We start from the raw sequence: 15917 nt of genomic DNA on the forward strand, positions 1-15917 counted from the left end.
ACTCCACACCTCCTTAGGTGTCCCACCTCCTCTCTTGACCTAAGCATAAAGGGGTGGGACTTCTGAATTCTGCATGAAGAAATGAACAATTCTGTAAGATGAGTCATAAAGGGAAATTGTGGAAGTTTGCATGGTGATGTTATATTCTGCTTCTGTGAATGGATGGAGAGGAACAAGGAACAATTTGGCCCGTTTGAGGTCTCAGCAGCCCTGCTTTTCATTTCTGAGCTGTCTAATTTCACATTACTTTAAGAAATGTTGCCGAATAGTGCACTTAGCATAAATGTTCTCATATGCTTAAGAACATATGAGATACAAGTAGTGATATGCAAAAATTCTACTTCAAACTTTTTTGAGTTTGAATTCAAAGCAGCTGTTTCAAGCAGCTGTTCTCCATTTGAGACAGGTTGTTTCTATCATTTTAGAAGTGCTTTTAACTTGAATCAGCTCTGTTTCAAGCTCAAAACACTTCCATAGTTATCAAAACAGCCTGTCTCAAATGCAGAACAGTTTGTTTCAAATGTCAGAAAACTATTTTGAACTCTAAAGCAGCTCAAATACCAAAACATTTGGCAATACCTGTAAAAGAAGTAGGAGTGAGAATTTTCAAATCTTATTTTAATCACATTGACCTTCACAGAACAATGTTGCTACTTTCTAGTGATGTTTCCTTTTGACTTTCTTCCCTCTCTACAAGCAGAGGAGTAAGCATTTAATACACTGGTGAGGTTATTGTAAATTTCTCAGCACTGCCAGGTTAGAGAAAAGTTTAGAAGCTCAGTTTATTTTCCAGTGTGTTGGCTAATATGGTCTTCCTTCTGTCTGTAGCTTATTGTTACAACAGCTTGGACAGTCGCTGGTACAGCTATGATGACAGCACTGTGGAACCAGTCATGGAAGAAGATATCAGCACACGTGGTGCCTACATCCTTTTCTATCAGAGACGGAATGTAGTTCCAAGCTGGCCTGGAGGAAGCTCTGTTAGAGGTTTGCAAGGGTTACTTGGCCTACCCTTTATTTCCTATGCATTGATTAAATTCTATATGATTTACTGATGATATTGAGACATACCTAGACATGCTAAATAATTCCTGCCTTGTCTTTTAAAGATCAATCCCGAAAGTTATCCTGATACAAATTTGGCTCATATTTAATCCAAAGTAACTGTTTGCAAACTAGTTTTGGTTTGTCTGTCATATACAATATATATTCCCAACTCTTCTCCAAGAAGGTTTGGGTAATCAAGAGAAGCTCTTTCGTTACTTCTAGCATGTGACATTTTATTTTTATTGATTTGATTTGATTTGTGCAACTGCCCATCTCACATGCATGACTCTAGATGATTTGTAATAAAAAGTTGAAGGCAATCAGAGGTATGTCTTATACTTGAAGCAAAAAGATTCTCACTTCCCATAGCAATATATTTGTTCATAGGATAGAGGATAGAAGGATATTAAATTATTGTCTTTCAGAAATCATTGTGTATGTGTGTGTACATAATATGTATATGTATGTATATACACAGACAGAAAGAGAGCGCCAAATGGAATTATTTCTTCCCATCCCTTTCAGTTTAGCACCCAATGCACAGGAAAAGATTCTCTCCATAACACTTTGGTACGTTTTTCTTCTAGGATCTATCAGCTCTTCCATTTCGGAGCATTGGCTGACACGGCTCAGTCGAAGCAGCAAACGAGAGAGCCTGGTATCCTGGAGCTCAACAACGTGTCCATCTCTGCCAAAATCATCTCACTCGCCTACACTCATCAGTGCCAGCACCAGCCAGGAGAAAGGTATCCTGTCTCCCTTATTGTGCTTCCTTTCCCCAAAGCCATACATGAACAAAGCTCCTCTATTATTGGGTAACATTCTCCTTGTTATGTTTCAGGGTTCCAGATCTTTGGGCTGCTTCCTTTCCTTAAGTCTGGAAGTGTGCCCCAGAAAGCAATACAGTTCTAGTTACAGAAACCAGATTCTCTAGGTTTTCTTTTTAGTGCCCCTTTCACTAGTCCCCATTACATACACAAATAATTATCAGATACATTAGACTTTTGGTCTATGAAAGTAGTCAATTTAAAACGAATAATAATGTCCAGGGATACTCATTAGACCACTCTTGAGTGATGGGAAAGCTCTGTTTCCATTGCCTTCTGGAGTCACTGTGGAATCGCGGTGTGGATGAAAGTAAATAATTTATCCCCAAATCAGAAAATTTTAATTCCATCAGTCCACCTCTTTTTGTTTTTGTGTTTTACACTTGGGCTTTGGCATTATCAGCAAACAGGTGGGATATGTCTCCTTTGCCACAATGCTATATGCTGGGAAAATAGCATATGAGTAGTTGAAAAATATGACTAAAAATGGAAGAAGTGGATTTGAGAAGAAGGGGGCAGGATTATCTGACTTGGACTAAACTCTGAATTGTAGAAGATGTGGGGGGTTCATAAATCTTTCTTAGCTTCAGAAATAGATGTCTTGCCAAGATTGTTGTTAATGTTTTGTTAAAATTAGTTTGAATTCGGCTTTCAAAACCATATATTTTATTTCCATCACTGCCATTGTTGTCTCTATCCTTTTCTAGGAGGATTTGAATCTCGTCCCTTGGTTCGGGTTGTGCAGGGCAGAAGTGTCAGCCTGAAAGCTTCTTCTAATAAGGCCAAGCTGGCCATCCCCAAGACCTTACCTTTGCGGTGGTCCTTCACCTCCAAAGATTGGCCAGCAGAGCCCTCCAGGGAGCTTGTAGACTATCTAGAGTCTGGACGCAGACCTTGGTTCACAAAGGAGTCCATTGTCCCTCTCATCACTAAGGAAGGGGAAGACAATGAGCTTATGGTCACCAAAGCTAATCCTGCTCTGACAAGCATGGGTCCAACTGACACCACTGGCAAAGCAACTACTGCCATGGAAAATTTAAATACTCTAAAACGGGTAGGGAAGCCAAAGGAAGAAACAGGTGAGCAGCCACGGACACCCAAAAAACTGGTGTTATCTCTCAGCACAGTACCTCCAATAAAAGATGAAGAACCCAAAACCAAAGCTAATATCAATGGGACCCCGCGCATTGGTTCAAACGTGACCTCTTCCATCCGGGGAGATGCAGAACAAAAGACTGGGCCCTGGCTTAGGGAGAAGGAGCCAGAGAATGAGAAACAATCAGAGGGGAAGTTGGCAGTCTTCAGAGTTGGGTTTTTGCGAAAGGATCCCAAGCGACACAGTGAGTCTCCCAGACATGCCATTAGGGCATCTTCTGCAGCCTCCTCTCAGGCCTCCTCCTCCAATGGAACACTAAATATTTTCCCTGGCAGCAGGACAAACAACACCCTGAACCCCAGATCCACAGAGGGGCTGCCCAATGGACGGATCTCCCGTTCTGAGGTGGACATTAAGCGCGCCCAGAGCTCCTGCAACAGCAAGGGAAGGAATGACTGGTTACTGAGCAGGTCAACTTCCCTCTGCAAGGCAAACAATGGGGCGTTGCAGGCCTCCATGTCACCACTCCCTTTAGAGGGCATTTCCTGTGGCACCTTCCAGCGGGCAAGATACCATACAGCATCCTTGGGCAGGAGGATAATAGTACCAGAATCCAGCTTCTGAACTGCCTTGCAGCTCTACCTGAAACAGCAGAATCATGTCAACCTTTGGTGCTTATAAATTCTCAGGCCTTTGAAGAAGATCTGCCAATTGATAGACAGCTTGGACACTGTTCACTTTCTATTGGTTTGTTCAGACAAAAGTTACTAAATCCAAATGGTGCTGATGAACCTGTTTAGCCTGGATGTATGGATGTAGCAGGGATCTTGTAGACCAAGATGTTAAAAATGAGGGAAAGAAAAACATGGGGGAAGATGTTAAATTATTTATTCTATAGTTTAACTGGGAACTTTTGAAAGGATATGCTGCTTTATAAGAGCATTTATTTTGGTACCGAGGTGTAGAAAGGATAAAGAATCTAAACATTGCTCTATGCAATCATCCCAGCATTCATATTTTCTGCAAAACTTTGGGTTTTACAGATTTATTTGTTTTTAAAAATACCTAAAATAAAGGGTGAGCATTAACAGCTTTGGGAATCAGTGCAGCAAATGGGTAAGCTAATTCAGGAATTGTCTATCCTCTGGGAGATTCAGCCAAGAGACGTGGGATAAATTTGTTCTTGTTGCGTCGGCTGAAAATGAACATTGGGGCAGCATCCTAGACTCTTCCAGTGTTTAAAAATATTCACAGGAAAAAAAAGTTGGATAACACTGTTCATTTTCTTCTACCTGTTGGTGGTAATAAAAGCTAACTTCTTTGCAGTCTAGCTTACCTACCTCAAATTTTCTGGTAATCATTCATCCAAATGCCAGCCAAGCCTGATCCAATTTCGCTTTTTTATGACAGCCAAGGTTGCATCAGTCCTGCGACCTTCTGTGACCAATGCAGATAACTAGAATTTTCTTCACACAAAACATAAAAGGTGCTGCTTTTCCCATTGTTATGAATAGCTTAAATATGAAAAGCAAAGGAGATAGAGGAGGGTCTAAGCAAAAGCTCGGACATTTCTAAGATGCCTAATATTGTTGACATCAAATAAGTATAATGAGCATCAGGAACAAAAGGCAATCAACCAACCAATCAATCATAATAGAGCTGGAAGGGACCTTGGAGGTCTTCTAGTCCAACCCCCATTTCAGATAGATGGCTGTCCACTCTTTTTTAAAAAAAAAAAAAAACTCCAGTGATGAAGCACCTATAACTTCTGTCCAGTTGGAAATTCCAGAGACATGCTTGAAGATGTGGAATAGCAAATTGGAAAAGGCAAATTTGGGGACGATTAATGTGAGAGTGACAAAGCAAACTGTGCTTTACGTAGCACATTTTACTCATACTTAGAAAGGCGATAATAGAGAACCAGAACATGGGAAGGTTAGAAAGCAAGGGAGGAAAAAGTCTTGATTAGTTAAAAAAAAGGAAACAGATGTCACATATGTTCAAAGCATAGAAGAAAACGTGTCATAGAACGTAGCAAAGTCCTCAGTGTTGTTAAGGAGAATGAGGATAGCATTTTTGGGATCCGGCATTGTGTAGAACATCTATGATTTAGAAGGAGTGCAATTATAGTGGAGTGTAAAGGGTGGGAAATAGATGAAAAGAAAAAAAAAAGAAGGGAAACTAAGTAGCTACTGAAGCACAAGAAAACCACAGAACAGCCATTGTATTAGGACTCTGATTATTCCCGTAAGCATTTTGGTTAATTTGTGTCATTTCATTATGTAATTTATGAAGGTATGCCACTCGCTCAAGGAAAGAAGCTCTTGATTGGCATTTTATATTGCAGATCTCTTCATAAAAGAATCCATTAAAACACATATGGGAATAAATATAGCTTCACAAACCAACCATTCTTTTGAAGTTATTTCTTGGTGGGGGATGGTGAATAGGAACTCAAAAAGAGAGAGAATGCTGAAACTCAAGAGGTATCATAGCCAGGGTTGTAATATAGCCTGGAGCAGATATTCCCAAGCTTGATAACTTTTTAAGATATGTGGACTTCAATTTCCAGAATTCCTCAGGCAAGCATGGTTGGCTGGGAAATTTGGGGAGTTGAAGTCCATACATCTTAAAATTGCCAAGTTGTGATGGGAAACCCTGGCCTAGGGAAACCAATGTCTAGGGTGAAGTCATTCCACAAGAGTACTTACTGCACACTCAGCCTTATAAGAAGTTATAATTTAAATGTTCATTTACAGCAGTTTCTAGATGGGAGGACTTCATCTCCCACTATTCTTCAGCGTGGTCATGCTGGCTGGAAAATTTGGGCTCTTGATTACTTGATCTGGTGCCCTCTAGAGATGCTGGTCCTCAAATCCGTTCATCCTACCCAGCACAGCCAGGGATAATGCCAGCATAACATTTGGAAAAATTGAAATCCAATACATCCGAAAGACACCAGGCTGGGAAACAGTGATTTAGATGCCATTTGCATTCCTTTGCAGGCTTGTCTCGTCTCTTCTTGGAGGACTGCTATTAATCTAGGTTTTGTGAAAAGACTGTCACCTCCTGTTTCCCAGGCACAGGGAGAGGGGGGAATGAATTTGAACTCATTAACTCACCAGTGCCAACCTGGTGAACCGTGCCGTGGCCATTCCCACATAACTGGCTGCTTCAGGTTGCGCTGTGTTGGTATGGGGGATGGGGCAAGCAATCTCCAGCTCCTTGGGGTCTTTTTTTTTTGTTAAGCCATTGCCTAGCAACTGCAACAGGAGCACAGCAAGCCATGGCGTCCTCCCAGGCAGAGAGCAGCTTTTTTTACGAGAGTGATGACTTCACCTTTGAAGAGAGGAGCTCTGTGTATGAGCTGCAGCTGGAGAGGCTGAGAAAAGATGGAAAGGTTTGTGTCAGGGTGAGTGGGGAGACATCATTTCAGAGGCATACAATGAGCCCTTGGTCCCTGATGGTAGGTTTCAGTTTTTGAAGTTACTAATTTCTGTTCACTTGGGCATGGCAAGGGGCTAGGGCTGTTCTTTGCACAGAAAGCTTTTAACAGAAAGCTTTTGATGCCACTAGCTCTTTGTCAGATGCAAAGAAGAATTCAGGCATGGTATTTAAAAGCAAAACCAAACTGTGGACCTATATATATGTTAAATTGGTCTGTCTATCTATCTATCTATCATCTATCTATCAAGAGACCATTTTAATCCTACTCAATTGATAGTCACTTTTCTTGCTTAATCTTAATGCAAAGGATAAAAGAAACTTCTCTTCAAGATTCAAACTTTCTTTATCCAGAGAATCATTTCGCATAAGACAGGCAAGGGATCTCTAAAATGGGCTCATCTAGAGCACCTGGATGCACATAAGAAAATATGCATGTATGTTTTTTCATCCAACAATGCCAACAATGCTTTATAATTGGAGAACATTGGGTAAAGGTAAAGATTCCCTTGACACATATGGGCTAGTTGTTTCCAGCTCTAGGGGGTGGTGCTCATCTCTGTTACAAAGCCAAAGAGCTGGATACGTGTCTGGTCATGTGGCCAGCATGACAAAATGGCGAAGGTGCAGGGAACGCTGTTACCTTCCCAACAAAGTGGTCCCTATTTTTCTACTTGCATTTTTACATACTTTCGAACTGCTAGGTTGGCAGAAGCTGGGATAAGTAACAGGAGCTCACTCCATTACATGGTGCTAGGGATTTGAACTGCTGAACTGCCAACCTTTCTGATCGAGAAGCTCAGTGTCTTAGCTACTGAGCCACCGTGTCCCTTGTGTAAATTACAGTAAATTGCAATACGCAAACAAACAAGTATGTTGTGAAAAGCATACCTTAAGTTGAAAGGGTAGCTTAAGTTCAAGGTCCTGTCCAAATGTTTTATCTTCTGTATCAGCCTCCCAGGAGTATTCTGGAGAGGACTCCTAGAAGCCCCTTGTTCAAAAATAAATACATGTTAATGTTACAACTATGAAAGGTAGTGTGAGAATGTGGGGAGAAGCCCCAAGGAAGGATCACTGGCGCACTGGCAAAGGGAAGTGAGACAAGTATCACAAGGGCTACCAATCAATTCCACAAATGCTGGATGGGGAGCACTTGAAGCATGCCCCAGAGTAGGCAAGGGTCGTCCATATTTATTTGGCATTAATTACACTCATCCCTTTAAAGCAGGGCTGTCAAACTTGCGGCCCACGGGCCAGATGCATCACACGCTGGCCACGCCCATGCCCAGTTTAGTGAAGGGAAAAGTCATTATGTCATGTGATGTTGCTGTAAGAACATGAGTTTGACACCCCTGCTTTAGAGTAACATGATTCCAAACCAATAGGAGACAAGTGAAACTGACAAACGGGACATCTTTGTTTTATTAGAATAACCTTCTTTTGCCGCCTCCTAGCTGTGACTCAAGATAGCTGGAGCCTTTTCCACTTTATTGCCTTTGAGATGTGTGGCGCTACAGCCCTGAGTTAGCTCAGTATTGCTAGATAAAGTTGTTCCAAATCTACTCAGAATAAATGGAAGTCTTGTTTCCTGTGAATTTTACAACTATTAGCAACAGTGCAGCCTAAAAGGGCATTTTGCCTTTTTTTCCCCCTGCAACTCCATTTCATTACTTTCTCATATTTAGCTTGCTAACTAGCACTCAAATAATTCTTTGTGTGTTCTATTCCTGAACACATATTTCTAGCCTATAGGTTTGCTAATTGCCACTGACCACTGTTAAATTACATTGTTATTTAGAGGTCATTGCTCCAGTGGTGGGATTCAATTTTTTTTACTACCGGTTCTGTGGGCGTGGCTTAGTGGGCGTGGCAGGGGAAGGATACTGTAAAATCTCCAGTCAGAGATGGTATTTGCCAGTTCTCCGAACTACTCAACATTTCCGCTACCGGTTCTCCAGAACTGGTCAGAACCTGCTGAATACCGCCTCTGAATGACTCTAAGCTCCGTAACCTTTGGGTATTTTTCTAAAAAAATTAGCTATTCCATCAGTTTTGCATCATCTGCAGATTTGATACTATTCATTCCCTTCATCTCTTCATCCAAGTCCTTAATAAAAACTATTTTAAGTGTCAGAACAAAAGTGGAGAAAAGGTCAATTCAATGTTTGGATGCATGCAGGAGCTTTTTTTTTCCCTTGTTTTTCGTGGAGAAAGGAAGGCCTAGCCAGGGTGAAAAGAAGACAAAAAGATGTGTTATTTGACTTCATTGGAGAGTCATGACTTCAGAGTAACCAACATCAAAATAGTTACAGCTACTCAATGTCAACCAGAGTGCATTAGATTTAACTCTTAGGAGATGATAAATAAAACCACCCTGCCTGCTAAACTAACTCTTACCAGAAGCCCAAACTTGGTTGGATCTATGCCAACAGTCCACATTGTATCTCTGAATATATCCCCTGAAAGTCCTCCCTTTGTCTTTTAACTAATTTTAAGCCCGTGCCTCGTCTTAAAATTTTTATTTTTTATATGCACTGTTTTATATTTTAACATTGTACTGTACACCACCCAGAGTCCCTCTTTGAGGGAGTTGGGCAGTTCAGAAATGTGCAAAGTAAATAAATAAAAATATAATTCTTGCCTTACCTGTTTTGAACTGGTAGAACTAGAGCTGGATGTTTGTATTATATGTCAAATGTTGCCAGAGCAACAGCTGTCCCATCTAGCTAAGCTAATCCCAAAAGACAATACAGTCTGAGAACCAACTGAGCATGCCTAGCACTGCTTCTAAGCCACTAAAAACCATACTTCAACAACACACTGCTTTGTATGCCCAGAATACTGCCTGCCTCGCAATTAATACAGTGGGTAATTGTACCATTATTGTGCCATAGGCTATTGCCTTTCAGAAACTGGTTTTGTAGAAGCCAGGTCACAATGTTGAGATTTAATGCAGGCACTTTAGCTGTGAGAAAGCATCAGAAAGGCACTGAACTGTGTGGGAAACCAGATGAATCACCAGATGAAGAGGAGAGGACCAGTTTTCTCAACCACCTCCTCCTGGATAGAGTCCTTCATGGCGCAGAGGATACCGTAAGTATTCTAGGGCAGGATGCTATTGCTTTACAAGGGATGGAGAAGGAGACGTTTGTGCAAGGCATTCACAGTGAAGAGGGAATATAGGAAGGATTACGCATCTGCAGGAAATATAGAACTGATGAGGGTCTGCATGCTTTTGAATGCAGTTCTCAAAGGTAACTCTCCAATTTGATTAACAATTGTGATTATAGTAGCAAAATCTAATGCAAACTAAACTTAGAGAAAATAGAGGTAAAACGTGCAAGAAGAAAGAAAATATAAGAAAGAGAAAAGTATATAAACAATGTAGTAGCAATAGCAATAGCACTTAAGTTTATATACTGCTTCACAGTGCTTTACAGCCCTCTCTAAGTGGTTCACAGAGTCACCATATTGTCCCCAACAATCTGGCTCCTTATTTTACCAACTTAGAAGGATGGAAGGCTGAATCAATCTTGAACCGCATAAGGATTGAACTCCAGGCTGTGGGCAGACTTAGCCTGCACTATTGCATTCTAACCACTGTGCCACCACGATTCTAGTAACTCTTTTTCTAAAATTACCAGCATTTATCTCTTCACCCCATGTTCTATCCTTTATCTATAAAAAAATATTGGTGGCCAGTCTCACCAGAAAAAAAAAAACTTAATCTCTCCCCTGACATAGCCAGCAAAGCCAGGAGAGCCGGTGGCTTGGAGGTTAATCCAGTGGTAGGATTCAATTTTTTTTACTACTGGTTCTGTGGGCATGGCTTGGTGGGTGTGGTTTGGTAGAGGAAGCATACTGCAAAATCTCTATTCCCTCCCCACTCCTGGGGGAAGGTTACTGCAAAAATCCCATTCCCTCCCCACCCCACTAACCTGATTTCCAGCTCCGTTCTCCTCTGCAGGGCAACAAAAGAAGACCCAGCCGATCAGCTGGGACTTGAGACGCAGAGAATAGATGGGGGCAGGGCCACTCAGAATCATTTGCCGGTTCGCTGAACTCAAAATTCCTGCTACTGGTTTTCCAGAACTGGTCAGAACCTCCTGAATACCACCTCTGATTAATACATCTACCTAATATGCAAGTAGCCCTGGTTTAAGTCCCAGAAGAGTATGGCTAGCTGACGAGATCTAAATACTTGAAATAGATCTAGACTAGTCTCCCTTTATTTTTTTGTTGGTAAATATAAATTTGCCAGCTGTATTTCCCTGTTGCAATTTAAAACCTCAGCTCCTTTCTTTTCTAGTTTCAGTGAAGCATCTTTTTCTAAGCCATTCATTTGGCCTGACAGCTGCAAATCCATTTTCACTGTCATCTCTATCATGACAGATAAAATTAGTTTTACATTCATTGTTTCTTCAATAACATCTTTTGGTCATAATCTAGCCACAGAAGCAGACATTATTATTGCCATAGTTGATATTGTGGCTACTATTTTTTGATTCCATTCTTCAAAAGTCTCCAATACTTTTGTTGCCATAGCATTTTGCATTAACTTACAAGTCTGTAGATATTTCCTCTACCTAAAATGTTGTCCCTCTAATGTCCAGTTTTTGAAATGAAATTGCTTGTTTATGTCATATCTTGTAAAAAACCAAAATACAATTTGTTTCCCAAGGGAAGCACATTGTACTTTATAATTAATTACCAATTCTTATTGTGAAACTTTCAATTTTCCAATTTTTTTTTTTTTTTTGAGAAGTCTGATTTCAACATGAGCGCTTAGCTGAGGTTCTATTTTCTTTGTGGAACACAACAGGATGATCTTTACTATTGATTGTCCATTTGTCAGATCATAGGCATTATCTCAAGGCAATCCCACCTAGAGATCTACTCATCTTCAATTACAAAATGAAGAGGGATCTTTATTGATGGTTCAGAATTACTCTTTCCTCATAACATACAAAGGTCACACAATGCAGCGCTCAATGCCATGATGAAAAATGGAGCTGCATAACTACTTCTGTCATTCTACTTTGGGAATATGAGATTGAGGTTAGGTTCAAAAGGAACTGCCATCTACTTGGTTCTTTCTTCATCCCTCTGCACAACAATTTTCCTTTCCAGGGTACATAAAAGCTGATGATCCCAAGTTTTAATGGCATTTTTTACTGTGTATGGGCTGAAGTGAGATATATCATATTGCAGCTCTTCATTCAGAGGTTGGTGGGTAAAGAATAACATAGAAACCATTGCTAGGTCTTTATATTCCCTTGCTGAAGATAACCAAGAGAAAAGTAAGCCTTACTCACATATGCAACTACATCTTGGGTCTCTTCAGAAGTAAATATGTATTTGTGACACTTTCCTGAGTGTCTATCCAGCTACCTGCTGAGGAATGGGCCGCTGCACCCCAATGCTTTGCCTTCTGTTATAGGAGTGTTTGTAACTGATTACATCCACCCTATACTGTGGCAATGCCCATAATATTGTTTTCAAATATCCAATATACCCATATTAGGAAAGCTGGGAAATCCCATACTACATTTCTCAATAATCACATTCTGGAAAAATACAGCATGTTGAAATCAGTATGACGCTAAACAATAATATGCAGTATGAAATCTGTATGGATTGTGGGTTTTTAGCTTACTATTAAATATTTTCAGATTCTAATAATCAGTTAAATTCTGATTCATTAAAGACACTTATTTATGGCAACAAAATGTCCAAAATAAATGTTCATAAATGATGAAAGCATCATTCTCTTCTTCAGTTGCCAAATATTTGAAGGGCAAGGTCTGCTACATAAGGCTTCCTCTGATCTTTAGTATTTTAAACTTGGGAATCATGCCAGCTATTGCTATATAGTTATATTAATTAAAGGATATGTGAGAAGAAGAAAAAATATGGTAACCCACAGCCTGGTCAAAGAAGCCAATAATCTATTCCAAACTGTGCATGTCACAGGCCAATGCAGACAGCCATTGTATGTCTTCATTTTTGTTTTCATCCACGTTCCCATCGTTCTACAAAATTTAAAACATGCAGACATATCCCACACACACCAAGATAAATACTCCTGTTCCTTATGTAATAGTCCATACATGTATTAGCCAACTCAGGAAAGGTTATAATTCTCATGCATGCCTCACTTTCATCAAGTATCACTCTGATCACATTCAGCTACAATTCTTCAGTCCTCTAGTGAAACAAAGCATTCCATAATTCAAGCCTATGGTACTCTCCTTATTACAGATTTTCTCTAAATCAACAAAGGTACTTTGCCACATTTCTCAATTTCTCAGAGCAAAACATTAGTCTGCACACATCCTGCCTGGCACAAAGTCTCACTGCACTTCCTCTTTCTACCATTTCATTCAGGTCTTCCCAGAATACTTAACTCACCGTCTAAAATTTACGCATTTCACTCTTGGCTAACTTTCCCTTTATAAAGAGAAATGATAACATCAGTCTTCCAATCATTAGGCACAAGAATAGATCTAGTTTTCACAGACACTTTCACCAGATCCCACAGCTAATTCAAAAGCAAACTACAGTCCTATTATATTTCCCCAGGTGCGCCAGCTACACCTGCAGTGTTACCATTTTTCAATATTTTCATCTACGTTATGACTTTCTTTTCATCATTATTTTTTATCTTGGACCCTACCATTTATAGCATTATTTTCCCTTCCGCTGTTTGACTTATCACTTCCACACAAATATTTAAACTCTTCCTAACATTCCTTCAATTCAGTTTCACCTCAAAGATAATTGTATTTTTAATTCCATTCACTTTGCTAGAGGCTTCTCTTTTAGTTCTTTACCCATCTCCAAATTGTTTATTTCCATCTAAATTGTTCTCCGATTTTCCTCTTTTACTCTTAACTGTTCCTTGGAACTATTCTTTTCTCTCTCATTCATTGCTTTACTCTTGTCTAATTTTGAGCAGATTTTTTTCCCTAATCTACAGCCTTTTTCACTTTATTGTTCCATCTAATATAATTTGTCATGCTTCCCATTAGTTTAATCACATAGACACCTCTGACACTCTAACATATTTTCAGTCTCTCCCAAGCAGTTTACACATTCTCTTTTTTTACATTTTACATTCCTGTGTCACTAAGGGTTTAATCTATCTTTTAATTCTTTTCCACACAGACTTATATTTCTTCTCCTTGCATTTCTACCTTCAATCTAGATTATTTCATTTATTCATTTTATTTTATGTTCACTACCCCCATAAAACAGATGCTCTCCTCAGCATATTAAAAAGTGTAACTTTCCATACGCAGAATCTCTCATCTTCATCCACGTATCTTTTAATAATTTTCTATATTCATAATAAACATTTGCTCATGTCTCCTAACAGTCAGCTTCCCATCAATGTTGCACAATTTCTTCCATATTCATTCCTAACTCTTCTACTATTACTATTTATTGGAATGTAGCATGCAACTATTACCATCCTTTGAATTCCTACTTTGTACATTGTCACAACAATCTAGAACACACAAATTCATACTTTCCAACATTCATATCAACTCCTTCATTCATAACTCAGGCCACATCTTCACTTCCTTGCATGTATTCATCAACTCCTCTGCTCAGGATCAAGCCGTCTCCATTCATGTTTATTATGTTTTTTTCCTTTTCTCTTGGATTCTCAAATACACAACATATCTATTTTTTTTTCTTTCGTATTGTTGTTAATTCCTGATTTTATTATCAATACCCTTCCATTTCAAGTCACAGCCTTCCATCTGCTATGGTCATCACCACATGGATCCATAGATGCTGATCTGTATTGTTTTTTGACTCTGGTCTCCTAACTACCAGCTTTAATAATACCCTTGCCACTTGGAACACACTCTATTAATAGTAAAGACAGTATCCATCAATTGTGATGGACTTTGTTCAGTATACTACAACGACAACAAAAATTAGTTTTACCCCAGGTATGCTTAGACAACCCAGTGCAAACTAAGTTCTCTGCTTTAAAGAATACCCTGCAAGCCAACATATTGTTGCTGTCTTCCTACCAACAAGGAGGTCTTTGAAGTAAACCAACACATAATGCACTTCCCTCTGTCATCATGTTTACTTACATAAATAGTTCTAAACATTAAATGGGGCATTTGTAACAAAATATAAAGGATGATACTCACAATCTAGAGAGTTTTTTTTTTTTGAAACAGTGGTTATTTGCTTGAAAATCAAAAGACAAAAGGAAGGCAGGGGGCTGATTTGGGGATACATTAGATACGATTTTGGAGAATTATCTCAACCCTCTTATTGGTTTTGTTCGTTTGTTTGTTCTTTGAATGAGTAGTGATGCTCAATTACAGCAATCTTTTTGTGCATCAGCTTTCCAAATACCTCTATCAGCTGAAAAAGGTTGCTTATCCTTGCCCTGAACCAATGGAATCGACATCTTTATCATTCAATATTAGGGATTATAATACATTGAATCTTATCTATTCTTATTTGAGAATAAAGTATTGTAACATCCTTAGTAAACATGGATAGGATTGGTCAAATGGCATGCTTGATAAATGTTTATAATTTCATACTCTTTTTATGGGGCTAGTAAGGTTCTTGTGCCTATACATCAAATACTGCCAAGGTAGAAAGGATTTGATCATGGTAAGCTCTGTTTTAATGGTAGGAGATAATATAAGAAAAAAGGGTTGCATACTTTATGTCCTTTCAGCCAGCCCTTGCATGAACAATGAGCTAAAATGTCTCTTTAAGGCTAGACCCATAAGAAGGCAGGATGACTAGCACAATGCATATTTTTCTTTCAGGGAAGAAGCTCAAGTATAATATATACATTACATATTCTGTAAAGAAGAGATGAGCATTAATTATCACAAGGTACAAGGTACAAAGCAAGGCTTTTATCAAATGAAGGATCAGAAAAAACATCCAGAGCAGGCTTCTTTCAAAACAAATGAGCTTCTCACTGTTTTATTTATTTTAGTTAGAAAACATGATAAACAAATGCATTTATTCTTGTCATAAGTTCAAAAATGCAATTTGTCAAGTACTATCCCAATCATTTGACAGAATGAGGCAGTTGCCAAGCAATGGGAAGATACCTGAATATATAGAGTCAGCTATTTTCAACACAAGTTTTACTCACTGGCTATATTGAGCCATTTTCTGGGTATGTAGCATACATTGAACCATAAACAAACCCAAAGACCTGGATTTGAACAGTTGCAGTAAGCTTAAAAAACAAAGGGCAATCAAATATTTGCATAAAGGCAATTCTAAAGACCTTTAATTGACCAATTATTATTATTATTCAAAATTGTACTAGATTGCTGAAGAATGATTTAAAATAAACATTTATCTTCAGCATCTGTGTGTCCACCCATCTTCCGGATCAGTATTTCTCAACCTTGTCAACTTTAAGCTATGTGGACTTCAATTCCTAAAGTTGCCAAAGTTGAGAAATGCTGTTATGGACAATCTTTGTAGATGAAATGAAA

At 39.1% G+C, this 15917-nt stretch overlaps 2 protein-coding genes across 5 annotated transcripts in view; both read left to right on the forward strand.

Annotated features, from left to right (window-relative positions):
* The window catches only part of USP43 (ubiquitin specific peptidase 43), a 101372-nt gene extending 95994 nt beyond the window's left edge, over nucleotides 1-5378 (forward strand). The window contains exons 13-15 of the mRNA XM_026696186.2: nucleotides 829-987; nucleotides 1635-1793; nucleotides 2582-5378. Of these exons, the coding sequence (XP_026551971.2) occupies nucleotides 829-987; nucleotides 1635-1793; nucleotides 2582-3594 (1331 nt within the window). The 3' untranslated portion in view covers nucleotides 3595-5378. The remainder of the gene's footprint in view (nucleotides 1-828; nucleotides 988-1634; nucleotides 1794-2581) is intronic.
* Nucleotides 5379-9160: 3782 nt separating this feature from the next.
* LOC113433565 (testis-expressed protein 47-like) overlaps nucleotides 9161-15917 on the forward strand; it is a 46356-nt gene continuing 39599 nt past the window's right edge. For all 4 annotated transcript variants that reach the window (XM_087924727.1, XM_087924728.1, XM_026696184.2 and 1 more), the window contains exon 1: nucleotides 9161-9507. In XM_087924727.1, the coding sequence (XP_087780853.1) occupies nucleotides 9244-9507 (264 nt within the window). In that variant the 5' untranslated portion in view covers nucleotides 9161-9243. The remainder of the gene's footprint in view (nucleotides 9508-15917) is intronic.

Source organism: Pseudonaja textilis, chromosome 2, assembly GCF_049901715.1.
Source record: "Pseudonaja textilis isolate UNSWEBS1 chromosome 2, rPseTex1.2, whole genome shotgun sequence".
Lineage (NCBI taxonomy): Eukaryota > Metazoa > Chordata > Lepidosauria > Squamata > Elapidae > Pseudonaja > Pseudonaja textilis.